Here is a 27,258-nt window from a genome sequence, read left to right on the forward strand (position 1 = left end):
CCAACCTTTCCGGGCTCGAGGACCGGAGGGAAGGAAAGCAGCTTCAAAATTGGTTTGTGCTTGTGTGCACACCAGGCCACGCACACTGGCACAGCACTAGCAGCCCCGTTCATTTATGCAGCATGCACTTGCTAGCGGCCCGTTTGCGCATGTGCAAATGGGCTGCGGACACCCATCCCGCACTAGCATTCCCGTTTGTGCCTGTGTGCATGTGCAAACAGGGGCGCAGGTGCTAGCGCGAGTGGGGGGAAATGCACACCCATGCGTGCACGCACCGGCCAGTCGTTTCCGCAACCCGCTGGCCAAGAGCACACAGCCCGATCTCAAGCCACGGACCATAGGTTGGGGACCCCTGGTCTATACTATTCCCTTCTTTTCTGTTGAGCACAGCATGCTTCCCAGTAGAAAGACAGAAGTTGCCGAGTCCTTGAAAATGTTACAACCCCAATGTTGTTCCCAATCCTGTCCCAACCCTAATCCTGATCCCAACCCTACCCCGAACCTTAATCCCCATCCTGATCTTATCCCTTCCCCAACCCTATGAAACTCAATAAAAATCTTTTTTTAAAAAAAGTTGCTGAGTTCTTCTGAGGGAGACCGCCATGCTATTTAATATTGATTTTTTTTAATCCTCCCTTTATTATTATTTTTAAATAACTCCAGGTGGCCAACTTACATAATACTCTTTCCTCATTTTCCCCAAAACAACAACTTTGTGAGGTGGGTTGAGCTGAGAAAGAGAGTGACTGGCCCAAAGTTACCCAGCTGGCTTTCATGCCTACAGCGGAACTAGAAGTAGGTCAGCATTTTAACCATTATATCAAACCGTTTCTTTTTTTTCCTTTCTTAAGGAAAGCTGGGGAGAAGAGAAAAAAAAAGCTAGGGAGAGGGAGATTATGAAAAAAAGATAATATGTTGGGATAATTTGGGATGATGGAGAGGGGCAAAAGAGGAGTTTGTAAATATCTGTTTGGGAGGGGGACTGGTGTCTCAATGCATGCTTACTCTTGGAGGAATAGAGCTCCTTCTACTCCCTAATTAGGAAGCAAGAATATTTTTTAATCTCTATCTGTCTGTGAACACATGTACACAGGCAATCCTCAAATTAGTGACCAGTCAAATGGCACTAAAAAAATGATTGTTTCTCACAGTATGACTGATGGTCACGTGATCAAAATTCAGCCACTGATTCATATTTATGACAGTTGCCGTGTCCCGGGGTCATGTGATTAACTTTTTGACAAGTTTTGACAAGAAGCAAAGTCAATGGGGGAAACCAGATTCACTTAACAACTGTTTTACTAACTTAACTGCAGCGATCCACTTAACAACTGTGGCAAAAAAGGTCATAAAATAGGACAAAACTGTGCTAGTTTTCCTGTATTTGATGGTTCTTTGCTTGTGCTAATGGGGACAACTATCATAGGTGTTTACAACTTTAGCCTTCTCTGAAGATGATATAGGAACCTTTCATGAGGATGTTTTTTGTGATTTAACAGAACTTGCGAGCTGCCATTTTGCGATGATGCCCATGAACACTCTTCAGATTTCCAAATATGTTCCTTAGTCTTAAAAGCATTAGTGAGTTGACTAACAAGCCTGGCCAGATCAGTTAAGTTCTCAGTCAGTCAAATTTGTAGTTAAAGGCAAACAGAGAAACATGGAATTACAAGACCAATTCTGAACTTGGAATAAGATACTTCCCCCTCCCCTCCTGAACCTTAGTCACAGAGGCAACTCTAATAGGAATGTTAATGTAATGTAACACCCATCCGGGCTTAGATTCTACACATCTTACAAACACCTTAGGTCCAGTTTGATTAGTCAGAGAAAACCAATCATTTGATAAATTGTTTGTAACCCAGGGTCTTTGGTTCTTAGAAAAATGGAGTATTAAAATATATTAATCCCAATCCTAAGCCAATCAGAAGCTTGCAAGCCTAGAGCTGGGAAACTTGGGACTTAAGGGTTTACCTTTCAAGGGAAATAGTGTAATATTTATTTATTTATTTATTTATTTATTTATTTATCAAATTTAAATGCCATTCATCTCGCAGTTTGAGGCGACATGGTGATATGGCTATTACATCTTCCCAAACGTTTGGTGACCTGTGGGTCAGGTAGCCTGCTGCTATATTATGAAAGGAAAGCCTATGAAAATGTTTGGTTAGTTGAGTTTTTACCTGAGCACCTAAAATAGCCATCACCTTTTCCGCTACATCTTTCAGTCCAGGCCCAACAAACTCCAGCTTTCCAAACTATTGTTTTTTCACTCACACTGTGAAAAAACTATAACATAATGCTCATAGTTTAAAGCAAAGATTTAAAGCTGGAGAACTGCCAGTTCTTCAGGTCCTGGTGAGCATGCTATACTAGCCATGTAGCAATGTCAAAAGGGTTGCAAATTCTTCACCTCTAGTTTAGAACCTTAGAAAAAGTAGACACTCCATTGTTGATACTGTACTAAAATATGTCTTTTCCACTCTCATCTCAAAAGTAATGTCTGTACTATCTTAAAATGGCACTCACAATGTCCAAGTAGCACTGGCTTGCATCTATGGTATTCAGCAGTTCATAAACATGGTCCTACAAGGGGAAAATAAACATGAATGAGATAACTCAATGAATAAGTAATTTTATCACCTTATATTATTTAGCATTATCTCCATTATTTCATTACACAGTCAGCTCTGGACAGGATTCACATGAACTACATTATTATATTGCTGATCCAAAACCAGGCAAACCAGGAATATCAACTGAGAATAAAACAAGTTTCTTTCATAAGCTTTGTTGGGTCTATAGCTTGTGCCGGCTACTCATTCACAGAATGTGCATCTTCTTAGGATGATTGCATCTCCATCCATAAATAGAACATGCCTCTTGCTGATATCCGTAGGGTCAGACTTGTGAGACCTGCAAGTTCTTTTTTTTTTTAATAGAAAAGTTTTACAAAAAATTACAAAATATACCCCAAACCCACCCCCCTACCCCCCTACCCCCTCCCCCACTTCCCAGAGCTGAATACAGGGTAATAAATATAATAATCATAATCTAACTAACATTAACCAACTATATAAACAAATATAATGCATTTTAACTCTCTTTTAACACAAAGTAAACAATTTGAGAATAAACTTAATCATATAAACAAATTAAAATCCCAATTTATAAACAACACAATATCATAAAACTTCCACTATACTAAACTATTAATATTAATAATAATAACAATAATAATATTCTAAAATTTATTCATAAAATAAATGGAACTTTTTAGTTCCATATTTATTCTGAATATAATCTATCCATTTTCTGACCTGCAAGTTCTTTTACAATGAGGCAGAAGCTGTTGGACAGAGGTTGGAAAACAAATGGGGCGCTGTGTATCATCTCCCCTGGAAGTCTCCTGCTGAAATTTCCAGGAGAGTGAGAAGGAGACATGATAGATTGAAGCAAAGGGAAAAATCTGCTCAAAGAGCCTTCTACTTTTGCAGGAATAGATTAAAAAAAAAAGTTTAGTTAGAATTCTGCAATTCTAGATAATTGGTTTTTCTAAGTGGTACTAATTGTCTTTATTTCCTGAAAAATTACAGGATTGGATATTTACATCTCAACTTGCATCTCTTTCTCAGATTGTGTGCCTGAAGTTATAATATTTATATAGGGATTCCTTCTTAGGCTCTGTCTGGATGGATACAAGTTGTTTTATAATAGACCACTATGATCTCATAGTTTGCGTGGATTATTATTTTTTTTTACTTTGAGAATTCCCTTTTAAGTTGCTGCTCCTAATTGGAATAGCTCTGCTTATCTTTATCAACATTAAATATTGAAAATAAGAGTTTGAATTAAAAGAGAATTTTAGATTTTTATCACATATTTTTTTTAAAAAAATAAAGCTGATTTTATTTATCTCCCACCTCTAATCACGTACCTCAAAACTATACAGCTAAAAGATGGCACTATAGACATTATTTCGTTTTCTCTATTTTTATCTTTTAAATGTCAGAAAAGCGGTATGGGAGACTTATCTCTCTTACACATCCAAACCAGAGGGAGGACAGTAAAAGACACACCCTATGGGAGATATGCAGAGTAGTAACTACAAGCAGCTATGCCAAAACAGGATCAGAGTCAGGGTATATCCATTGTGCTTTTGAAAATGGAGATTTAAAACTTCCAAAACCTGAATGCTAGAGGCTCAGCCTTGCTACTATATTCTTCCTTATTTACCCGTAAAAGCTACATGAATCATCTCTAATTTTACTCAAGGCTGACAAATCTTTGCTTTCTGGCCTATAGACAGAAAGTCTATAGTTGTAAACATTACTACTTTTTCATTTCCCTTATCATTTTCTATGCTATGGGAATATTCAGGATTTTGGGGGGGAGGGAAGGAAATTCTGGGAAAGTTTTATCCCTGTTCATTTACAATTTTACATGCCAATTGTACAATTGTACTTATGCCTTGTAACAAACCAAATGAACATAATAATAAACTGGGCTACGAGCCCTAGTCACTCCTTAATCACGTGCAGCATTTTGTGCTAACAGTAAAGACAATGTCAGCCAGTTTGAGCATATTTTGGCCAGCATGCTGGAAGCACAGCTAAAGCCCAATTTTATCCCAAGTATATTCAGGCTGTTTTTGCAAGTTAGTTCTTTAACCTAGAAACCATTTTGCAAGCCAACAAACTAGGAGATACAAACAATATATTATCACTTACTCAGATACCAAAATATTTATTTGGTTTATTTTGACCCACAATAAGCACACTTTATGGGAAAACTGATAAAATATGACTTCATTCAAGGCTGGACACTGTTGCGTCCTTGGCGGGAAAACAGACACGAGAAGCAGCTGGAGTTCTCAGTTTCTTTTATTCAGCGTTCAGCTTACAGGAAGATGGCTTCAGCCTCGCCCAAACGCCTCGCAGCCTCTTATATAGGCAACTCCCGGGTAAATGGGTTACTTTTCCCGCGCCAGCACCCGCGCATGCGCACGGCGCTGGCGACAGCCTGTCTGGTCCCGGGCAGCTTTGCACCTGCCCGGGACTGCCTGCAAACGCCCGAGCCGTTTGCAAAGGCTCGGGACATAACACCCCTTTCCCCCGGGCTAAAACTACTACCAACATACAACATTTATTTTATATGACATTTTGCTCCCCAGTGCTCCCACTGTTTACTGGCCTTTGCCTTGCCAGCAATGTTATGTAGTCTTCTAGGTACTTGGGAGATTTCTTTGCTCTCTGTGACCTTCTTAGCTGTGGATTACTGGCATAAGTCCCCTGACTGGAGGGAGGCGTGAGCCTGTTCTCTCTATTGTGTCCTGGTGTCTTCCAAGGACTGTGCCCCGATGCCTGGCCTGCTTGCTTGCCCACCGGGCTCGTCAGGCCAGGGCTTCTGTTACTTTGTGACCTGGTTGACCTACCTAGCTGTAGACCCTCAGGCCCCTTGAAGTGATAGCCGCTGCTGGGCGTCTCTGTAGAACCTCCTAGGTCAGTCCAAGACCTGTCAGGAGGCTGTCCATTCCCTGAACCCCATTCTGTGTTCGGGCTCGTGTGGGTTTCTGTACTTTCCCAAAACTCAGGTGTTCCCTGATTTGTGCTAGGGTTGTTGTAGTCGGGACTTGGTTCCTCGACTAACTCTGTGTATGTTCGACCCCCTGTAGGATTTGGGGTAAGGTCAGGCCAACCTTGGGAATTGTGTGCCAGTTCTCTTGCGGGGAATGATTTGTTGGGATGCCCCCGGGTATCCTCCGTTGCTGGAGTGCTGTGTGATGTGTGTGGAAAGTGAGTATGCCCCCGGGGTGACTCCCTGGCTGGAGTAGGCGTGAGTGCCTGTTGTGTGGGTAAGCTCCATGACTTTCTTTTCGGAGCAATTGCAGAACTTTGGGACGAGCCGTTTGTGGCTCCCTCAGTGGAGGTGGGCAGTAGCTCTTGCCCTTCCCTTTGCTCCAAAGGGTCCCCCTCCCCCCCTGGAAAAGACCCAGGAGTCTCAGCAGAAAAGTCTCGCCTAGAGCGAAGTTGGTCGATGTGCCGACGCAGGACACGACCGTTGTCCAGGGCAACCTCGTAGGAGAGAGGACCTGTGATCCTGGACACAGAAGCGGGGACCCATGTATGACCAGGCCCGTAATTGCGAGCCCAAACCGGGGCACCCACAAGTAGTTGTCTAGGTGCCCTAGGATGTGAGGTAGATGAAGGCAGTCTGTCCGGATGCAACCGGTCAAGTCTAGTAGTAAGTTGGCGCCCCCAACGAAGTTCAGCTGGACTTCTCCCTGTAGAAGTGGACGGTGTGGTGCGATAAGAAAGGAGAAAGTCAGCCAACCTGTGATGCCAGTCCCCGTAGGTGAGTCTCTTCAAGGCGTCCTTTGCGATGCGCACCATGCGTTCAGCCATACCGTTGGTGGACGGGTGAAAAGGCGCAGACGTGGCATGACGAATCAGGTTTGCCTGTAAGAAAGCTTGGAATTCGGAGGAGGTGAATTGAGGGCCGTTGTCGGACACAATGACATCTGGCAGCCCGTGTGCAGCAAAAATCCCCCTCAGTACCTGAATAGTCTTTGCAGTGGTGGTGGATGAGACAGGCACAACCTCAAGCCATTTTGAATGGCTGTCAACAAGGACCAAGAAGAACTGGCCCTGAAAGGGCCCAGCGTAGTCAATGTGCACCCTAGACCATGGGGACTGTGTTTCCTCCCATCTATGCACAGGAGCTTGGGGCATCTCTGGGCGAGATCGTTGGCACAGGTGGCATGCGTGTACCTTAGCTTCAATATCTTTATCTAAACCAGGCCACCACAAGTGGCTTCGTGCAAGAGCCTTCATACGAACAATGCCAGGATGACCCTCGTGGAGGGATTCTAAGACCCTAGTCCTCATTGAGGTGGGAATGACAACTCTGTTTCCCCAAAGCAGACAACCCTGAGAAAGGGACAGCTCGTTCCTTTTGGACCAGAAACTCTGAAACTCAGGACTAGGGCAGTGCTCAGGCCACCCGGACAGGACCCAGGAGCGGACACGTGAAAGTGTGTGATCTGTACCTGTTTCAGCGGTAACATCCCTGGCACTAAGAGGGAGCTCGGGCAAGGCTTGGATTGATAGAATGTTGACAGCTGGCGCGGGGTCAGCTTCTACTACTGGCAGAGGCAATCTACTGAGGCCATCAGCATGGCCCATTTCTTTCCCAGGCTTGTGGAGTAATGAAAAATCATATGCAGACAGAAAAATAGACCACCTAAGCATTCTAGGGGAAATGATGTGGGGAGTCTGCTTACGTGTGGTAAACAGTCCCAGCAGAGGCTTATGGTCAGTGAAGACCGTGAAATGCCTGCCATATAGAAAATCGTGGAATTTTTTAATTCCAGCAACAACAGCCAGAGCCTCCCTGTCTATCTGAGCGTAGTTGCGCTCGGCAGAAGACAGTGTTCTGGAGTAGTATGCAATAGGAACCTGAGTTCCATCAGACCTGAGGTGACTCAGGACAGCTCCAACCCCGTAGGGGGACGCATCACAAGCGATGCACACAGGGAGAGACTCGTTGAAATGTGCAAGAACACTGTTAGAAGTGAGCAAGGCCTTGACTTCTTTAAAGCAAGCCTCATGCGCTTGTGACCACAGCCACACAGCTGTTTGTCTAGTAGCCTGTGAAGAGGCTCAGCTACACTAGCTTTATGTGGAAGAAAAGAATTGTAGAAATTCAGGAGGCCTAGAAAGGCCTGAAGTTCGGCCTTAGACTTTGGCCTGGGTGCTCTAAAATAGCAGTTAGTTTGGATTCAGCAGGATGAATCCCAGCAGCATCAATTTTGAATCCCAGAAATTCAGTAGAAGGCACCCCAATCTGCATTTGTCTTTTCTGAGCTTGAGGCCTGATTTCCTGAATCTTAACAGGACAGCCCTAAGCCTTTCAGCTAGAATGTGTGTGGAGTCTCCTGCAATCAAGACATCGTCAAAGTAGGGGCAGACCCCTGGTATACCTCGTAGTGTGTTTTCCATTACGCTTTGGAAAATCCCAGGAGCGACATTTACTCCAAACTGTAGCCTTTTTACTTTAAAGGCTCCCCTGTGGGTCACAATGGTCTGAGCTATGGCAGCATCATCATCAACAGGCAGCTGTTGATATGCTTGAGCTAGGTCAAGCTTTGCAAAAACACGCCCCCCCTTGAGAGAGGCCAGGATGTGACTGACCACAGGAACAGGATAGGCATGTTGCTGCAATGCCTTATTGAGTGTGCATTTGTAATCAGCACAAATGCGAATGTCCCCATTTGCCTTTAGAGGCGTGACAATGGGGGTCTCCCACGGGCTGGAATCAACAGGTTCTAGGATTCCCTGTTGGATTAGTTTGTCTAGTTCAGTGTCAATCTTACTTTTTAAAGCAAAAGGGACCCTTCTTGCTTTAATCCTAATGGGAGTGACAGTGGGGTCTAGCTTTAAGGACACAGGTGGTCCTTTGAATGTGCCCAGCTGGGGGCTGAAAACATCTGCAAATTCTTTGCAGACTTCCTGTAGGTCGAGTGTTTGTAAGCTGTTGAGTCCTGTGACGTGTATCCCAGGGCCTCAAACCAATCGAGTCCTATGAGACTCGTTCGTTCACCCCCTACTACTAATAAGTCTAGTGGACCTTCAAAGCTCTTGTATTGCACGTTAAGGGTGGCCTCCCCCTTAACACACACTCTTGAGTTCTGAAAATCTGTTAATACAATATCAGAAGGCCTTAACTTGGCCTTAGACCCACTACTGGAACAAATCTTCCTAAATGTATGCAATGAAATGATGGACAGGGCAGACCCTGTGTCTAGTTCCATAGATAATGGAACCCCTTGTAGCTTCACGTTGAGTGACAGCTTTTTCTTCATGGGCTTGTGTGTGCCTGTTCTACAGATGCTTCTTCGCGAAGCGCAAAACCCTACCCTATTCTGGCTGGGGAATCTGGTACCTTTCAGGCGTTCTTCTTGGGGTTGTGCCTTTCGTCGGCTCAGACACACAGCTGCAATATGCCCTTGTTTGCCGCATGCCCGGCAGGTAGCGGAGCGGAACTTGCAGTCGGTTCTCCTGTGGCGACCTCCACAGCCGATGCACTTGAGCAGAGCCGAAGAGCTTCCCTTCTGGTTCTCTTCCTTCGCGGGGTGTAGACGGTCGACTTCCTCGTCCGGATCCTCCTCGGAGTTTCGTCGGACGTCTTCCTGGTGCACGGACGCACCCTCTGCACTGTTTCTGATCGGCCGCATGTTTTTGATGGCGCCGCCTGCTGCTTCTTCTGCGGTGACTTCCCTTAAGGCGTCTTGGAAGGATAATTCTTCCTTGGCAAAAAGTCTCTGTTGTAGCTCTCGATGCCTTAGCCCGCACACGAATCGGTCCCTCAGTCGTTCCTCGAGGTCCTTGAACTCGCAGGGCTTGGCGGCCTTCCGTAGCGCGGCGATGTATTCCTTGGCTGTTTCACCGGACCGTTGATCCCTCTGCTCGAAGGTGTGGCGCCATGAGATAACGGACACCTTGGGGTGGAAGTGCTCTTTCAGCAGCTTCTTCAGGTCTGCGTAGCTTACAGACTCTACTGGAACAGGTGCTACAAGATTTTCTGCGATTTCGAAGGCGTCTTGGCCGCAAACGCAAAGCAGGGTGGCCGCCTTCAAGCTATCTTCCCTCACTTGATTTGCCTTGAAGTAGTTCTCCATTCTGGATACGTAGGACTCCCACCGCTCTGGATGTGAGACGTCGAATTCCGAAAGCCTTCCGATTTTCGCCATCTTCGGATCTTCAGGAGACGGGTCTATCAGCCAGCCTACCCCCGAATGCGCACCGGATTGGCGGGCAGCTGCCGAGTCGACGCCGTTCCTCTTCCGCCGCTCAGGACTCCTTGGGTAAGCTTACACTTTTTCCTTTCCAGGTAGTGCAAGGCATCCCACCTTCGTCGCCAGTGTTGCGTCCTTGGCGGGAAAACAGACACGAGAAGCAGCTGGAGTTCTCAGTTTCTTTTATTCAGCGTTCAGCTTACAGGAAGATGGCTTCAGCCTCGCCCAAACGCCTCGCAGCCTCTTATATAGGCAACTCCCGGGTAAATGGGTTACTTTTCCCGCGCCAGCACCCGCGCATGCGCACGGCGCTGGCGACAGCCTGTCTGGTCCCGGGCAGCTTTGCACCTGCCCGGGACTGCCTGCAAACGCCCGAGCCGTTGCAAAGGCTCGGGACATAACAGACACAGTGATAGCAAGAGGCCAAAAACTTGTGATTAACATTTTAACATTTTCCAACAAGTAAACAAGCTCTGCAGGTCACTGAGACTGATTTAGTTTGGACCATGCATATTAAGCCCAAGGCTATAGAATTCTGCCATCTCCAGAATGAAAGCAGAGAACTTGACTCTCTCTCCTTGCTTCCATAATTCATCTCTAGTGGGGTAACTTCAACTAACACGAATGGCAGTATTTCCACTACAATAAGAGCCGTGGTGGTACAGTGGTTAGAATGCAGTATTTCAGGCTAATTCTGCCAACTGCCAGCAGTTCAATCCTGACCAGCTTTCCATCTTTCCAAGATTGGTATGAGGACCCAAATTGTTAGGGGCAATATGCTGACTCTGTAAAACCACTTAGAGAGAGCTGTAAAGCATTATGAAGCACTATATAAGTCTAAGTGCTCATGCTCTTGTTATTTGCTACAACAGAATCCATGTCATATTATTTGAAGGCAATCCCCATAAACTCGAAAAATATTACCGATACAATCCAGGATAAATGTTGTGAGAAGTCAGTGCAATGGGTTCATTGGAGCTTATTTCCAAAGATAGTATTGCAGCATGGAACACATTAAAACAAAATAATGTCCACTCTTATGTTCCAAATACAATATACCTACTAATCGGGAAAATAGTTTCAGACTCATTAGGATTCCTAAATAGGATAGGCAGCATTAAGTACATGCAATTATCTCTTTAAGTGCCACCCAATAGTGAGAAAAAGTGCTTACTGTGTTTTCTGTATTTCTCCAGAATTTTGTTTACATAAAACAAAAATTCTCCCCCCGTTCAAACCGAGCAAATGCGAAAGGCTCAAGCTCACACATAGCATGTGTCAAACTCTGGCTTAACACTCACCCGGAATTCCATTACATCCACAAAGGTCTGATAATAGGCAGTGAGTGCCCGAAAAATATCTGCTTTCTCTTTGTTTACTGGACCCAAGTGTTGCTGTAAGGAGAGAGAGAAAAAAGCAGGTATAAGGTAGTGGGTAAGGTCTGTAGCAGCAGCCTTAATATAACCCCATTTTTTGCCGCTTAAGGGTAAAGAGAAGTAATAATGGACAGAGATCTCTGCTTGCTCTTCCTGAATCTTGATAACCCTATACCAGGGTATTTTGAAATTAATCTTTTTTAAAAATTACTTTTGAAATAATAATAATAAAAAAATTATTTGAAATTAAGTTTGCGCTTGATTGGAGCTAAACAATATGGGATTATTGAGTATGATTTAGAAATACATTTTCATATGTATTACAAGAAGACAGAACTATTGCTTTTCCCTTTTCCCTTCTGTAAGACCAACCTTGAGGGTAAAAACAGAGTCAGGAAGGTAGCAGTTTTCTGCCTGCAGAAATTGCTCTGGCTGAAACTAGAATAACAGTTCCTGGGAAGGCCCCAAAGTGCTTTTTCAGAGGCAACTGGATTTTGTTTTTTCCTTGAAGATGTTTCACTTCTCATCCAAGAAGCTTCTTCAGCTCCGATGCTTCTTGGATGAGAAGCAAAACATCTTCAAGGAAAAAACAAAGTCCAGTTGCCTCTTGAAAAAGCACTTTTGGGATAACCATCACCTGGATGACTGAGAATCTCCACAGACAGTTCCAGGGAAGTATCTTTCTTTTCCAAGAGGATAATTTGTCCACAACTTTCTACCCTGCTCTTAATTCAGGGACCCACCGTGCTGCTCCGTGTGTCCAAGTTGGGAAACTTTTTGTTGATATATTTGATAGAGGACTCCATTGTCTTCTCTGTGAGGAAAGGAAGCTTGGTCTGGGAATCCATGCATGTCTGCAAAGATAACAAAGCCCAGTCAAAATTCCATTTGTTTATGTGCATAATTATTAAGCTTTTCATAATCTCACACTCACTGCAACATGCAGCTAATCTCTTTCTTCTCTTAGAAATGAAAATGAGAAATAGCAGAACAAAAAAAAACCCACATGGGAATGAACAGTGTCATTTGCCAGGAGAAACAATAGATAAACAGATTTTCAGAGGACTGATCCATTTTTGCTGTCAGGACATCCTTCCTTCTCTCCAGCTTTGTTCATTTGAATGGTTCTTTATTCATTTTCAGTGGTTAATTGAGCAAGGTGGAGGGAACAAAAAAGAAGTTAGCTCTGTATCTTTTGTTCCCTTAGCTGCTACTTTGAAGTTTTGATGGTTTGATAGAAATGGAACAAGCTGCCTCAATGTCATTGGTCAATTATTACCAAGCACAGGCAAATGAATCCCTTTTTAAGGTATTAACTTAATAGAAGATCATGAATCAACCCATTAAAATGACATCCTCCAAAGTGGTACTCTAAATGCAGCTTTTCTCTAGCTGGGGCCCCTCTATTAAGATGTGTTGTTCAAACAAACAGTAAAAGCATATGTGTCACAGGGGACATTATTACGCACTCCTCAAAAGCATTAAAAATGTTTCAGAAATAGCACATTATTAGGCTTAACTTCCCTCCAGGCGAGGGATCAATGGAGATTTAAAATGTCTATTAGTTGTTTTATTTACAACCAGAACATCAATGGAGATCAGCAATAGGCATTTCTACAAACAAACGAAACTCCAGTTAGATCCTTACTGGATTCCTAGCATCCTAAAATTCTTTCTGTCTCTTCATCTCCACATGACAATATATTAAACCACAGCAGATGGAGAAGAGCTGTCAGAGCCGGGAGGAGTGGGGTTAAGTGAGTCATCAGCCTAGAGTCACTACGTTCCCACAAACAGTCCAGGTTCAACCCCTCTTGAATTCCGTTGACCCTTATCTGGCACCAATTTAGTACTGTATGTTAGTTGACTAGATTTTTGTGTAAGGCTTGAGCAATAAATCTTCTCAACAAGGACTTATGTGTGATCCTGATCCTTCTAACACAAAAGTGCATAATTTCTCGTTTCAAAGTCAGCACTAGATTTTGCATGGCCACAATTCAGTGGAATAGGGTAATGGAATAATTAAATGGAAAAAAAAGATGTCTTAAAGTGAGATTTGGTCCCTAAATCACAGAAAAACAAAAAAAGAGAATGAAAAGAAGCCCTCCCCACCTTGAAGGCTGCAAAAGGACACTAGTGAGATGATGCATCGGCCTTAAATTACACTTTGAGCAACACTCATCTACCATCATCAGATAGCAAACTCTCAACAGAAACAAGGACTAATAGCATATATAAATATAAAAAATTCTTAACTGTATTAATATATAGCCATTTATTACAATGGGAGATAATTGCTATACCACAAGGAAAGATTATGATGGCTATCAAAATATGGTCTGTAGCCAGCAGTGGGGGTGGGGAGGAATATAAATACTGGTGCACAATCTAATTTGCATAAGATGCCCCACCCTCCAACAGTTCCAAACAGGAAGAGGAAGCAGCTATTTCTGCTGGCTTCTTGTCTGTTGATCTGAATTACTCTAAAGCTGCTTTCTCCTTCCTTCCTCTCAAGCCTTCTTCAATCACTATTAGTTAAAGCAGCTAAGAATAAGGTATAGTACTTAGCAGTTCGAGCACTGGTGTTTCCAAAGGCATATTAGCTTAAATCCTCATTTGATCCAAATATCCATAGTCAAACTGCTTGATTTTAAAGATTTATCCTATCAGGTTTGGCAACCTATCCAAGGAGAAGGGTTGATATAGTCAATAATGGAAGTCAAAATGAGTTTTCCCTTTCTCAGGGAGCTTTCTACAGTCTTATCTCCACCAGATATGTGCAACTACAACTTCCAGAATCTGGATGATATCATATTGGAGAGGGAGGAGACTGCCCTAATTTAGCTCACAAAACATTTGTTAAGATAGAAAATCCCCTGTCAAGCTTTTAGGTTCTTTTGAAGAAATTTGGGACATGCATGAAACATTTGGAAGTCCTAGCATGCTATCCTCTGCTTTTAAATTTAAATAAAATGTCTTAATTCTGACACTGAGCACTGCATAAGCGAGAAACAGTCCCTGCCCAGATAGAGGAAACATTAGACCACAATAGAGTGTAGGCATTAAAGACAGCTCAGAAAAAGCAGCATTTTAAAACCACAAACTAGGTTCACACATTGCATTAAGCCATAATTTAACATAGCCATAAACTCATGTTAATTTAACACAGAAAGCCATAAATCCATGTTTTATGTTAAAGAAACATAAGCACTAACACTAAATCAGGGGTGGGGAACTATGGCTCTTTTATGACTTGTGGCTGTGAGCCATGCTGGCTCAGGAATTCTGGGAGTTGAAGTCCATAAGTTATAAAGGGGCCATAGTTCTTCACCTCTGCAAACCATTTTATCAATGTGATTTTGAACCAACATAGTCTGAGCAGAGATACTAAAAAGGGAGGAAGAAACTGTCTGCATAAGAACTATGTGCAACAGATTAACCAATGATTTATAGGATTAGGTTTGTGCTATACAAAACACAATGAACTATAAACATCATCAAGGTTGGATTCTCAATTTTCTTCTAAAGCATTACCTATGAATCGCTCAATTAAAAAAAAGTGCTCACAGGCCTTTATCCAGACTTCCATATAATTGCTATATAAGAACCATTCATTTCTTAATCTTTCTTTCAACTAGAGTTTCTGGGTGGTAGCTATAGGCTGCACTATTTTTTCTCTATCTACTCTAGCCCACCAGTTTCCTCAAACCAAGTTTAATAGGAGGTCTTCTCTACAGCTAATTGGGCCTCCCACCTTTGCTGTAAGCCAGAAGAACAAAATAGGAGAAAGCTCTAATCAGATACACATACCCACACCGTAGACACCTCCCCCAGACATTACTATATTCCTTCGTTAGGATCAGCTGGAAATCTCTTTGTCAGAAGAGCAGAACCACGTCTCCTGGGGCAACTCAGTACCTACCTTCTTGATGTTATATACACGGATGAGCACCCCTTTGCCCCTGTCATTGAGAATTGTCAGCTTCTCGGCAAATTTGTGCTCGTACACGGAAGACAGGGACATCTTCCCACAGAACTGGCAGCGCCCCGTGGGGCTTGCAGGCCCGATGAGGGGAGCAATTCAAAAGTGGTCACACCCAGCCCCAACTCCTGTGGCACAACTTGCTCTTTGGGCTTTCAGCTTATCGTGCAAACTTCACTGCAACGCTTCCTCTTATGTAGCTTCCCCTATGAGGCTGGGACTTCCTGTAACCAGGCGACTCAATGAGAAGAGCAGCTCTGAGGCAAAGCCACACTGCTACCCTTTCCTGCGGTTAAACATCTTTCACTTCTGCCCAGCTTGTTACTTATACTGTTCTGCTCCTATGATATGACATAATGAACCACAGTCTAGTCAGTTGCATTTTAGCCTTGTGAACCCATCCCCTGTACAGAGGATATCACGTGAACACCCATCCCCTATGCCCATGGGTGGAATGAATAAACACAGGTAGTCCTCGACTTACAACAGATCACTTTGTGACCATTCAAAGTTACAACAGCACTGAAAAAAGTGACTTAGGACCATTTTTTCACTCTTATGACCGTTGCAGCATCCCCACGGTTGCGTGATTTACATCTGGCTGCTTGGCAACTCGTTCATATTTATGACGATTGCAATGTCCCTTCTGCAACCTTCTGATAAGCAAAGTAAACGGGGCAAGCCAGATTCCACTTAACCACCTTGTTACTAATTTAACAACTGCAGTGATTCACTTAACAAATGTGGCAAGAAAAGTTGTAAAATGGGGCAAAGTTCGCTTAACCAATTTCTCACTTAGCAACCTAAATTCTGGGCTCAGTTGTGGTTGTGAGTCGAGGACTTCCTGTATTTAGGTAACCGGAATTATGGGAATACAATCACTTGGTGGTCCATATCTAGATGACTTTTTTGTGCCTTTAAGTTAAGATCGACAACTAGCAACTACCTGGTCTAGTCCTTGAAGCTTTCTTGGCAATATTTTTCAGAAGTGATTTGCCAATGCCTCCTTTCTAGAGCTGAGAATGAGTGGCTGGCCCAAGGTCACCCAGCTGGCTTTGTGCCTAAGGTGGGACAAGAAACCATGGCTCCTTGTTTTTAACCACTATATTATAGCAAATTGCTTCTCTAATAACTAAACACCTAATACTAAACTGTATAAGAGAGATAAGCTGACCAAGAAAACTGCAGGACTAGTCCAGGTAGCCAACAGTCGTCAACATTGTCTTGAAGTCATCAGGAGTCAAAAATTGACTCATAGGCACAACTAGCCAGAACCAAACCATCTGTATTAGCTACAACCTAAGGGTCACAAGAGAATGTACAAGCTTTCGAGTTCACTAGAACTCTTCCTCAGGTATAGAGTTACAAAAGAGAGATAATAGGGAAAAAGCAGAGAGTTTTCCCCCATTTCAAGCCCGAGGCTTTCTGTTCAAGGTAAGATGGAAACTGCAAACTAGGAACCCAAATTGCTATAATGGGTTTTTCTCCTAACCTGAATAAGAGTTGCCAAAAGGCTACTGGCCCTAAAAGGGTTTTTCAGGGGCCTTTTGATTACCACAAGAGGTTTCACATAGGAGCACAAAAGTCCTTATGTTATACCAGTTGTACTAATGAATAAACAGATGAATTCATGGCTCTGACATTACTCTAAACAGATGTACTCTCTTTACTATCTCTGCCCATTTTACCCAGAACCAGTAATCAGCAAAGAGTTGAGGTGGGATGTCTGCCAACCTTAGCTTGGAAGTTATCCTTGCTGTACACGTCAAACAAGGTATCCTGCCTTTCTTCAAACTGGGCTCCTTTTCCCAACTATGAGTCTCTTCCTGGTGCATTAAAAAAACCTTTGTTCCCTACAGCCAGCGTTTTGGATCTTTTAGCTTGACTACAGTACTAACTCTTGGCAAACCTTGAGTCAAAATGAAGATGAAATTTAGAGGGAAGAGCAAATCATGAAATAAGCTAGTGGTTGTGTTTGGAAAACAACCCAATCCACGGTTAGTTGATCATGGCTTACTTAAATTGCCTGGGTTTGCTCAACCCTGAACCATTAACTAGACCACTGAGCCACAAATTAGCCAGTCAACATTATTAGGTAGTTAGTATTTAGTGAGAAAGGAACTAATTAAGACCATTAACAAGTATGCTATCTAAATAGTTCTGTACTACCACTATTATTCTGTAGTTGAGAAACTTCTTTATATTAATATGATTTTTGAAATATCCATATTTTTTAAGGATATATATGAGGGTAAATGCAGTTTTAATCCCCCCAACCCTTTGTAATACAATGGTTTCCTTGGACACAATGATGTCAGAAAGTTCTTCAAGAAAGTTTCCTACCTTTGGTTCACTCTACATTTGAATTGCTAGGAGAAACCTGTGTTCATTTGAATTTAGCAATTGTTTAGGTGTTAACTCTTTGCCCTGCTAAACAGAAGCACTTTGAGCAAATGAGCAGAGAGAAAGGCAGGTGTTCCCATTAATGGCCAGCTATTTTATAAAATAGGGCTGTCCTTGAAGAGTATTCATAAGCTTCAGCTGGTGCAACATTGAGCCACGGAGGCTGGTTATTTGGTTATAGGTAAGGCTGCTGCTTTGTGGGGGGGGGGTGTATTTGGTTACACCTTTTTCCACTTGTTTTTACCTGTTCAGTCTGGTCTTGCAGGACAGGCATGCTGTGGGTTCTTGCCAGCCAAGGAAATTTGGCTGGTGGGGACCAGGTGATATGCCTTTTCTGCCATGTCTCTCTGAGATTAGCTTCATTGGCTTTTGGAAGACCTTGAAGATCTGATTATGTGCCCAGGTCTGGAGTGCAAGTGGGTGAAGGGTCCCATTTCCTGGCTATGTTGACACTAACAAATAGTAATATCTCTTGGTTGATATGTTAATTTAATTTATTTTTTGTTGTGTGTTTTGCCTTAATTGTTTTGATTGTCTGCTGGAGTGTTGCTGGTTTGAGATGGTTTGAGATGCAAATTGAATAAATAAGATGCAATATGAAATACCCTTTTTCACATGTGAAAACTTAGCTTTTTGTTTTTTTAATTCAGCCAACAGTCTGTTGAGGAATAAGCTGGAAAGTAAGAACGCAAGGTAAGTCTTTTGTTTTTTGTTACTGATTTAATTATACAGTAAATGTTTGTGACTGGAGTCATCTATCGTACTAAGCCAGTTTGTTGAATAAAACAAAATTGTGTTTCTACAACACAATAAAATAACACACCCCTACACATTATGGAATGGAAAAATAAGTACATCTAGTTTGAGTTGGATCTGTGAAGAAACCCAATGGCTGTGTTCGCACAACATAATAAAGAATTCAGACTGTAACCAATGTGTTTTGTAAGCCATGATGTGGCTTACCTTCTGCTAATATAAAATTTGTTTAACTCCATGTTTAGTTGAATTAAACATTGTTAAATTCATACTTCAAACTGAAGTATCGATTATGGTTTATAAATCACAATATATACTTCCCCAAAACACAGTAAACCAAACAATTATATTTGATTTATAGAATTCATGAAAAATATAGTTGGCTAGATATATATTGTAAACCCAGAGTAAGGGTTAATTAACCAAAAAGCTGCAGATTAGTCAATTTGTGCAAACATAGTCAAGAAAATTCATAGCTTCCCCCCCCCCCTAAAAAGTAGCTTAAGAAAATCGGAAATTCTAATTCACTCTGACTTATATAGGATTCAGGGAACAAACAAAACATCTGAGACTTAGAATACTGATTTGTATGCCATTTAAATTGATATCATACATGGTTTAGCTTGCTATGTGAGGAAAGCCACTATAAACCATATTTTGATTTCTGATTTAATGAACCAGAAATGAACCAACTGAACCAATCCCAATAGTTTTGACCACTAAACAGCCTAACATAATACATATAGTCGGATTAATATATGACCAAACAAATCACATGGTTTAGCATGATATATAAATCCAATCTATTATGGTTTATTCAACAAACTTATTTAAAATCCATGTCAGTGCAATTTGTAAACCATCCATTAATAGGCTTAGCTATCATTAGAGTCTAAACAATCCATGCCCTGTTGGGTCATCATAATTTCCTTAGCAGCTTCCTCAATGTCTTCAGCAATGACACATCATCTAATATATTGCCTTTACTAGAAAAGTTGAGATACAGAAATGCGTCTGTCTTGAAAATAGCCCAAGCTGAACACAGTCAAACATCAGCATAGGAAATGTTTTACGACATTTTGTATTATGTCATAAACTGTTTTATGGTCAGTTTTTTATCACAGAGTGTTTGATAAACTTTGCCAAATTTCAATCTTACGAGAGTCATAAGCCCCAGATTTTAAAAACATTATTGCCCTATGATGCACAGTTGAAGGTTGTGGGAACAAGAGTTTTAGCAGTATACTAGCCCATTGGATCGTTTCAGAGATATTTTCTTACTTAAACAGAGAAACCAGAAATGACCACAGGTGGGCAAAAAACCAATGGAAGTGGCTTCTGTCTTCCTGCCCATTGACCTTATGGGAAACTGGCAGGGAGCGTTGGAAATTCTTCCTTCCAGTTCCTCCCTCCCTTCCTTTTTCCCCTCTTTCCTGTTATTCAGCCACTGTCTTTTTTTCCTTCCTCTATCTTTCCCTCCATAGAATTCCAGTTGGCTTCCTAATTAACTTTGCTTGTGGGAAGCCTGTGGGGAGAAAGTCAGTGGGGAAGCTAGCAGTTAAGTTGCATGTCCAAGGCCAGCAGGCAGGTAAGTGGGTGCTGCCGGGTGGAAGAGAGCGAGGGGATGTCCAGGGTCAAAAATGGTATATGGGGGTGCATAAGAGGTACTGTTTGGATCAGGAAGGGTGCACAAGGTGCACAAGAGATGCTATGCAAGTGAGTGATGTGGGTCAGGAAGGGGGCACAGAGGTATGCAAGTGGTGCTGCCTAGGTTGGGTAGGGTATGGGAGCAGTGCCAGTCAAGGGTGTGTGGGGTCATGGAATGTGTGAGAGGTGCTTACAGGTCACAGAGGGTGCATAGGTCAAGGAAAGTTCATGGGGGTTAGATCTGGGAGGGCTCATAGGATATGCAAGAGGAGCTACAAGGGTCAGGGAAGCGGGTGGCATGGCCCAGGAAGGTTGCACAAGGCCTTTCCCTTCCCAGCAGGTAGCCAACTGGCTACTAATGGGTGGGGGGGAGAAAGTGAGGAATTGTGTGAACGCCTGAAAGTGTCACTGAATGCTCAAAATGAGGATCATGTGGCTGCAGCAACAACCTGGCATCACTGAAGCATCCAGAACTTTCCTAAATTTCATTCCCTCAGGAGTCGTATGCCTCTATGTTTATTCAGAAGTGATTCAAATTTCAGAAGAGCTTATAGCCTGCAGAACACTGAAAGCTTTCTAAATGCTGTTTACTAACTCTTTCAGCAAGCTAACGTATTAATCATACTCGGTGAATAAACCTCAAAGGGGTTGGTTTTTTGTGTAAGATATTTCAATTCTGAAGGCATAGTGTAGGTCTTTCATGACTTCAATTATTTAAAGCTTGTCATAGAACAGGAACCTCATTCAGAAAAATGGTCACCAGATGCCACTTTAGCAAACTCTTCCGTAACTTTCAACTTTTACCCAAGACATCTAACTTTAGCCTTCTACATGTATGTACAAACAGGTTTACAGATCATACTAAATTATGGTTTGTTTAATAATGGCCAGATGGAAAATGGAATGGTTGATATAACATGTAAACCAAAGCTAACAAAATCGCACTATGGTTCTGCTATTTACATTTCACTTTTTCCTCTTAGAAACTTAAGGCAATAACAGCATCTCTTATTGTTTTATTGTTCCAGCAGTCTTAAAGAAGCCCAAATGATATGGAACTGGATTCATATTCCATGATGTCATATTTTGATTGGTTTATGGCTTAACTTATTGTACACATCCAACCAATTGTGGTTTATTTAAAAACAAGAGTTAGGCAATCATGTATTGCAAAAGTTTAAAGCCAGCCATTGCATACAGAAAGTTAAACAATGGTCAGAATGTGCAAGAAGAGGAATATATATAGATTGTTCTGTATTAAGTAATATTCTCTCAACTGATCGGGAAATAGAATATTTAGATCAGAAATTGACACATTCTCTATAGGCGCAAACAGAAGTATACAATTATAAGCTGACATGGAATGGAGCATAAAATGAATATAAGCTGTGGAAATAAAAACAATGTATTAAATCCAAGAGTTCATCTCTGTATTTTTTTTTAATGGACAGCATAATACGGTAAGTTATAGGCTGCTGAACAACATGGTTTCATGGTTTCTAAAATTTCTAGAATCTAAGAAATAATATTCAGGGTTAGAATGGTTTTGGACATAATATTAGCATCAAAGGGGTCTCTTTTTTATCTGCTATGCTTTCTACTGAGTCTTAGCATATGCACCTGTGTATCTTGCTATTTAATAGTACCTTTCTAATTCTAGTACCTTTCTTATTTTTAAACATCTTTAGGAGCACAACGACGCAGCAGCCTTCCCACGTCTCTCATGGATCCAGAACGGCTGGTTCAGTGTCCCTATGACAAAAACCATCAGATCAGAGCCAGCCGTTTCCCTTATCACTTGGTGAAGTGCAAGGAGGTAAGGAGAAAATGAAACCGTAGCAGGCAAATGCATCTGACGTTTAAAGCCAAGCTAGACAAAACTGAAAAATAAAAGGGATTCAGAACATTTAATTACAGAAAGTTCCAACTCCGAAACCAGGTGCACTGTCCTCAATGTGAACTCTTCTCATGTTTCTTAAAGTAGTCAACGTGTCAAAGCAAAACTCATTCCAAATGAGTTCTTGGAATGAAAACACAAAGCAGACCTGAAATGAAAACACACAAAAAAAGACCTATTCTGTATCATTCCACTTCCTGAAAACTCAGGACTGCCTACAACAGAATGCTTTGCAGGTTCCAAAGCAGAATGTTATTCAGTAACTTGTGGATGAAAAAAATATATATGAACAAAACAGCAGAAAACTTAGACTGGTGTTGTTTTGTGATCTTGTCATAGTGATCCCATACAGTTTCCTTTGGGAACAGTCAATTGTGGGACTTGACTCAAACTCTTTTCTTAAACTATTGAGTTTTTTATCTTGAAATTTACTATTGCCAAGATCTATTATCTTGTTCCACATTCCATTGTTCCTTAGAAAATTGTGTTAAGTGTCAAAAGATTGCGAAGTCCCTTAATTTTCCATTCCTGAGGTATTAATGGCACTGTGAAGCTCTTCCAGGTTAAAAAAAATGGATTAACAATTCATTTTCTGCTACATCTTTTATATTTCAAATACATCTTTTCTGAAGTATCACTGATGACAGGATTCTTGAAACAGCCATAATTTTTACATTATAACAACTTCTTGGGTTTCTTTTTTGCCTAGAACAATGAGAAGATCGCTAAAAAACTAGCAACATGCCCCTATAATGCCCGCCATAGAATTCCCAAGGAGGAGCTCAACTCCCATCTTGAAAATTGTGAGAATAAAATTCCTCTGGATGTGTCCTGCGGTAAGAGTTTGATTCTTTTGTCTGCTTAAATGTTCGCTATGACTCTTGCATTGTGTAATAGATTATGCTGTTAACAAAATTTGTGAATTGAGGTTATGCTGTCTACAGAAATCAGCATCCCCAAATATTTCAGCCCCGGAAAATGTGCTGCCTAAAGCACATACTGAATATTCAAATGGTTGAAAAATAAGGTGCAAAGATAAGAAATGAATTTGTAGTGCGCAAGAAGGGTATAAAAAGGATTGTGAGCTAATTCTTTTTAAAAAATTAGATACTGTGTGCAAGGAGATCAAAGCGAAAAGCTATCATGACTGACATTCAGTGCAGTCAATAAGTGAAGGAAGATTACAATATCCACATATAAATCTTGGTGTTGTATGGGAATCTACCAGGAAACATGGGAGGTTCAATGAACTTTTAAAACTTAGAAACGTGACCACTATGTATATTTTCCTGGGCAAAGAATACAAAATACACTGTTAGGAAGTAGAGTAAGTACAGGAACCTTCTGGAAAAGGGTGTGATTCCCCTCTGTTCTTTGATTTTATGCAATGAAATTTAGGAACATTTTATGCTTTGTTTCTCCAAACAGAAGTAAAAAAAGACATGCAATTAACATACTTTCCCCCCTGCATTTAAACTTGGACATGAAGCAATAAAGCGGGCAGTACTGAACCTTTGATCCTGAAAGAAGATTTCATGGTCCAGCTCCCATATTGACTGCCTGATTTAGATCGTGTCTGAAATTGTCTGTTGCACAAAGTAGAAGCTGTTCTTCTGTTCCCCGTTCTTCTCTCAGCAAATAATCAAAAAATGTTTATGTATTTAAGAAGGGATCTCACCTGAAACAATGGAGAGCTTTCATTACTTTTCATATTTTATGCCATGGCAAGCTCTTTCTCACAAAATGACCCTTTTTTAAAAAAAAAAATTCATTCATTTAGCTTGATAGAGCAGCTACCAAAGTCTCCTGGCAGTTGAAAATGAAACATGCATTTAAAATTGACATTAAAAACATTTAATGACACTAAAAGCAAGCAAAGCAAATTTAAAATCATTAAAATTAACCACTGTAGTCTGCGGTTTAAAGCCTATGCAAAATTATGTATTTCAAGAGCTTGTTTAAAAGCTAATAAAGCTACTGGTTATCAGATCTGATGGGTTACCAGAGACAAGGCTCTTGCCCTTTGCTCTGCCTTGCAGCAAAGTTGCTTTGAATTTCAGTATCTCATTACGTGAATTCACAAACATGAGATCTAACGTCTTAAAGAGATACATCCAGCCCTGGAACTAAATATCACTGCATGTAACTGTTTATAGCTGTTAGATATCTGTATCATTGTTCATAACTCTTTCTGAACATTTTGCTTGCAGGGGCTACCAGTCTAAACATGGGAATCAAAGAGGTAACTGGCCGGCAAAGCCCACCTTCGCAGGAAGACTGGGAGGCTGGTGAGCTTTTATTTCCAGAATGCAGCACCATACACATATTTTCCAAATTGAAACATATTATAATTGAACTGAATGCAATTATCTTTTTTTACAGCAAAGCAGTAACTCCTTCCCTCTTAAAAATCCCCAGCTTATAAAAGATTAAGGAAGCAGATCTCTTTCTCAAAAAATGTTATGTGTTCCTGCCGATTTAGGCCAAAGAGGACTTTTACCACATTTGAATTGCAACCACTGAGAACAAATTGAGATTTAGAGTATATGAAGACTGAGGGCATCCTTTATTTGTTTGTCTGAGAAGCTCTATGAAGTTTAGTATTGTCCTTAACAGCCTTTGATGAGAAAAATTTTCAAAACGGTATGCTGCCCTAGATGATGATAAGAACAGCAAGTTCATTCATCGAAGATACAAGAACAATGGTTTAAGAAAGGGTTTAAGTAGATCTGAGACTTAGTGAAACTGATCAAATAACTCCACTGCCATCTTTCTCCTGACAGGAGCTTGATTCAGGCAGCGGTACTTGAATTGTATTATATTTTCTTTCTTTCCTTCTTTCCTTTTATTTTTGCTTAGGCTGTCCCCATTCTTAGATTCTGAACCAACGGAAAGGATTTGAATAATATTTTTGTATTTGCATCTAGAATGCTTTTGATGCTTTGGTAAAATAAGATAATTCTGTTTAACACTGTTATTAAGCACAACTATCCCACAAGAGTACATAGTTCACGTCTTATCTGCTTGAGCGCTTCTTACAAAAACCGAAAAACAGCTTCCCAGCTATGTAATGATGCAAACAGCCTCTAATACTTGTTTACTACTGTTCTTTTTTAAAGATGCTGATAAATCTCCTGCTCCTCTTTTTGTTTTTGGGAAGAGGTGAGTCAACGGAATAACTGCTTTGCCTGTATTTCACATGTTAATTCAGCATCAAAATGGTTTCACAGATGACATGAAGTCGATAGCATTTCTTAAATCTGGGACAATCACCTTTTTTATGTCAAAGGGGCCTCTGTTTTATGGTGTAGAAGAGCTTTGTAATAAAAAGCCATATTATGGGGGATGGAGGGAGAGTAAACATAGTACAGTACTACAATGGGTGAAAATTGCATACTAACAATGTTTTTGCTTAGACAACATACATGCAGTCTCCAAGTTGTCTACAAATGAAACTGCATATAGAATGCACTGTAATGGAAGCATGTTAATCAAGGCAAGAGTCAGTATTAGCAGACATCAGTCTCCTTTGGGTAGTTGTGGTTTTGAAGAATTTGTTTATAACAAAGTTATCAAATGCATCTAAACGTTACCAAACATATCTGTGGCATGTCAAATATACCTTCTGGCAATTTCTAGATAGTATTTTTTTTCTGTTGACTCTGGTAGGGAATTCTTCATAGAATAGTGTATCAATTGCACTAGACTCAATTCTATTTTGGAAGAAGGAATTACATATCCAATCTTCCCTACAAACTGAAGCATGGAAACCAGCACTGTAGCCTTCCAGCCCTTTTTGCATGAATGAAAGCTGCTCTGCTGTTAATTTGGAAAACTTTTTAAAGTCCATTTGATTTTTTTTTTAATATTAGAAAAAGAAAAATTCTTGGAATATTAGTAGAGGCTAATTTAAGACATGTATAATTACTGATGTTCATATTTTTCTTCCTGATAGCTATTCTGAACAGAAGAAGTAGAATCTACAACTACAAAGGTAATGCATTATAGAATTAAATAATCTATTATAGAATTTCTAATTTTTAGCTTGAGATGAACCAATCAATCCAGTGTGATTTATAAACCATGGTTTCCTTGAGATAGACTGAGGCGCAGATTGTTTAAGGCCTACATATCCACAGAAGCAAACAAGTTTCATTGCTAATGAGTAATTGTAAAAGCTATTTTTCTTGGGAGATGGCACTTTAAAAAATGTTTGGCCATTACAAAGGCCATCTAATTTAATTACAACAAAAGCAACAAAAAAAGCTCATTTTTTTTAGATAAAAAAAAGATTGGGAGCCAATAAGGTTGGTACCACAAGAAATTGACTCACAGAGTACGATGTGAATTGAGACCAGCCAAAAACTGCCCATACTAGAGGTTAAATGGGGTGAGAGGTTATAAAGTTTTCCTATTATATCTGAGCTGCTACACAGTTATGTTCATATCACCTTAGTGATAGCTCATTGAATAAGCTAGAACTGAATTAGTTAGCAAAGTCCTGAAGCTAGACATTTTTTCCTATTTGAAATGGTGCCAATGTAGTCAAAGTGAATAGCGAAAATGAGGGTAAGGAAACCTTTTTTTGTTTTTTGTTTTGTTTTTTTGCCTATAATACAGGAAAATGAACAGTAAATGGGATTAGAGGCCATGCTAGGAAAGGCTAGCTTAAGATTTCTTGTCCAGATAAACTAATATTAGTGTTGGGGGCAGGATTTTTTTCACATCTCAAAACCAATATGTGTTAAGCAATATAATTAGCAGTTTCTCCCCCTCCCCTCCCGTTTTTGGACCTTTATCAATGTTGACAGAGTGTAAGCAGTTTGGGGGGACTAGTATGAGCCATTCTGAGATTATTAAAAATTAACTGACTCCTAATGTTATTCCAGATTTTATCATGAAGATCCCATTGGAAGAAGAAATCAGGACAAATTATTTTAAACATTCAAGACAATCCTTTTAAATGTTTCAATTTTTTTAAAAATGTGTTTTATCAAAATGTTTTAATAAAGCTGAAAATAAAATATGGGCAAAAGTATCTCCATTTGTCTGCCATTTTTTTTAATTACACGTTCTCAGCTCTTTCCCAAAACATGAGGCTGCAGACACATGACTCTCTCCTTAAAACAAGAGAGCCTTAACTAAGGGGGAATGAGTGCTTCAAAGTCATCAGTGATCTTTATGATTAAGTGGAGAATTTGAATTTTGCTTGGTCCTAAGCACTCAAACCAGTTCACCACACTGGCACTCATATGCTGCTGCTGCTTAGCAGCCATTTTGGGGAGAAACCTCTAGGTTCTATCTCCCTATATTGGAATAGAAGTGAGCTGCTTTAATTTTGTAAGAAATTTAAGGATGGTATACTGATCAGAAGAACTACACCTCATGAGCATAAGATGCC

The 27,258-nt window shown here is 40.9% G+C and overlaps 2 protein-coding genes across 7 annotated transcripts in view; one reads left to right on the forward strand and one right to left on the reverse strand.

Annotated features, from left to right (window-relative positions):
• The window catches only part of NCKAP1L (NCK associated protein 1 like), a 111,219-nt gene extending 87,820 nt beyond the window's left edge, over positions 1 to 23,399 (reverse strand). Inside the window, exons 1-4 of one of the 2 annotated variants that reach the window (XM_039344737.1) lie at positions 23,370 to 23,399; positions 11,916 to 12,026; positions 11,098 to 11,190; positions 2,530 to 2,586 (exon numbers count right to left, since the gene is read on the reverse strand). In XM_039344737.1, coding sequence (XP_039200671.1) covers positions 2,530 to 2,586; positions 11,098 to 11,190; positions 11,916 to 12,020 — 255 coding nt within the window. In that variant the 5' untranslated portion in view covers positions 12,021 to 12,026; positions 23,370 to 23,399. Of the gene's footprint in view, positions 1 to 2,529; positions 2,587 to 11,097; positions 11,191 to 11,915; positions 12,027 to 15,094; positions 15,300 to 23,369 lie in introns of those variants that run through there. The other variant, XM_039344736.1, reaches the window with a different exon arrangement.
• LOC120308544 (gametocyte-specific factor 1-like) lies at positions 751 to 26,880 on the forward strand. 5 transcript variants are annotated; one of them, XM_039344739.1, is made up of 9 exons: positions 751 to 795; positions 16,847 to 16,928; positions 18,208 to 18,250; positions 21,649 to 21,776; positions 22,567 to 22,693; positions 24,068 to 24,145; positions 24,977 to 25,019; positions 25,813 to 25,851; positions 26,747 to 26,880. In XM_039344739.1, the coding sequence occupies exons 4-8, from the start codon at positions 21,684 to 21,686 to the stop codon at positions 25,832 to 25,834; spliced, it is 363 nt and encodes a 120-aa protein (XP_039200673.1). In that variant the 5' UTR covers positions 751 to 795; positions 16,847 to 16,928; positions 18,208 to 18,250; positions 21,649 to 21,683; the 3' UTR covers positions 25,835 to 25,851; positions 26,747 to 26,880. The 5 variants fall into 5 exon arrangements, with proteins under 5 accessions (XP_039200673.1, XP_039200674.1, XP_039200672.1 ...); XM_039344738.1 differs by lacking the exon at positions 751 to 795 and adding an exon at positions 13,649 to 13,727; XM_039344740.1 differs by lacking the exons at positions 751 to 795; positions 16,847 to 16,928 and adding an exon at positions 13,616 to 13,727.
• The last annotated feature ends 378 nt before the right edge of the window (positions 26,881 to 27,258 follow it).

This window comes from Crotalus tigris, unplaced genomic scaffold, assembly GCF_016545835.1.
Source record: "Crotalus tigris isolate CLP2741 ecotype Arizona unplaced genomic scaffold, ASM1654583v1 scf7180000017937.1871474, whole genome shotgun sequence".
NCBI lineage: Eukaryota > Metazoa > Chordata > Lepidosauria > Squamata > Viperidae > Crotalus > Crotalus tigris.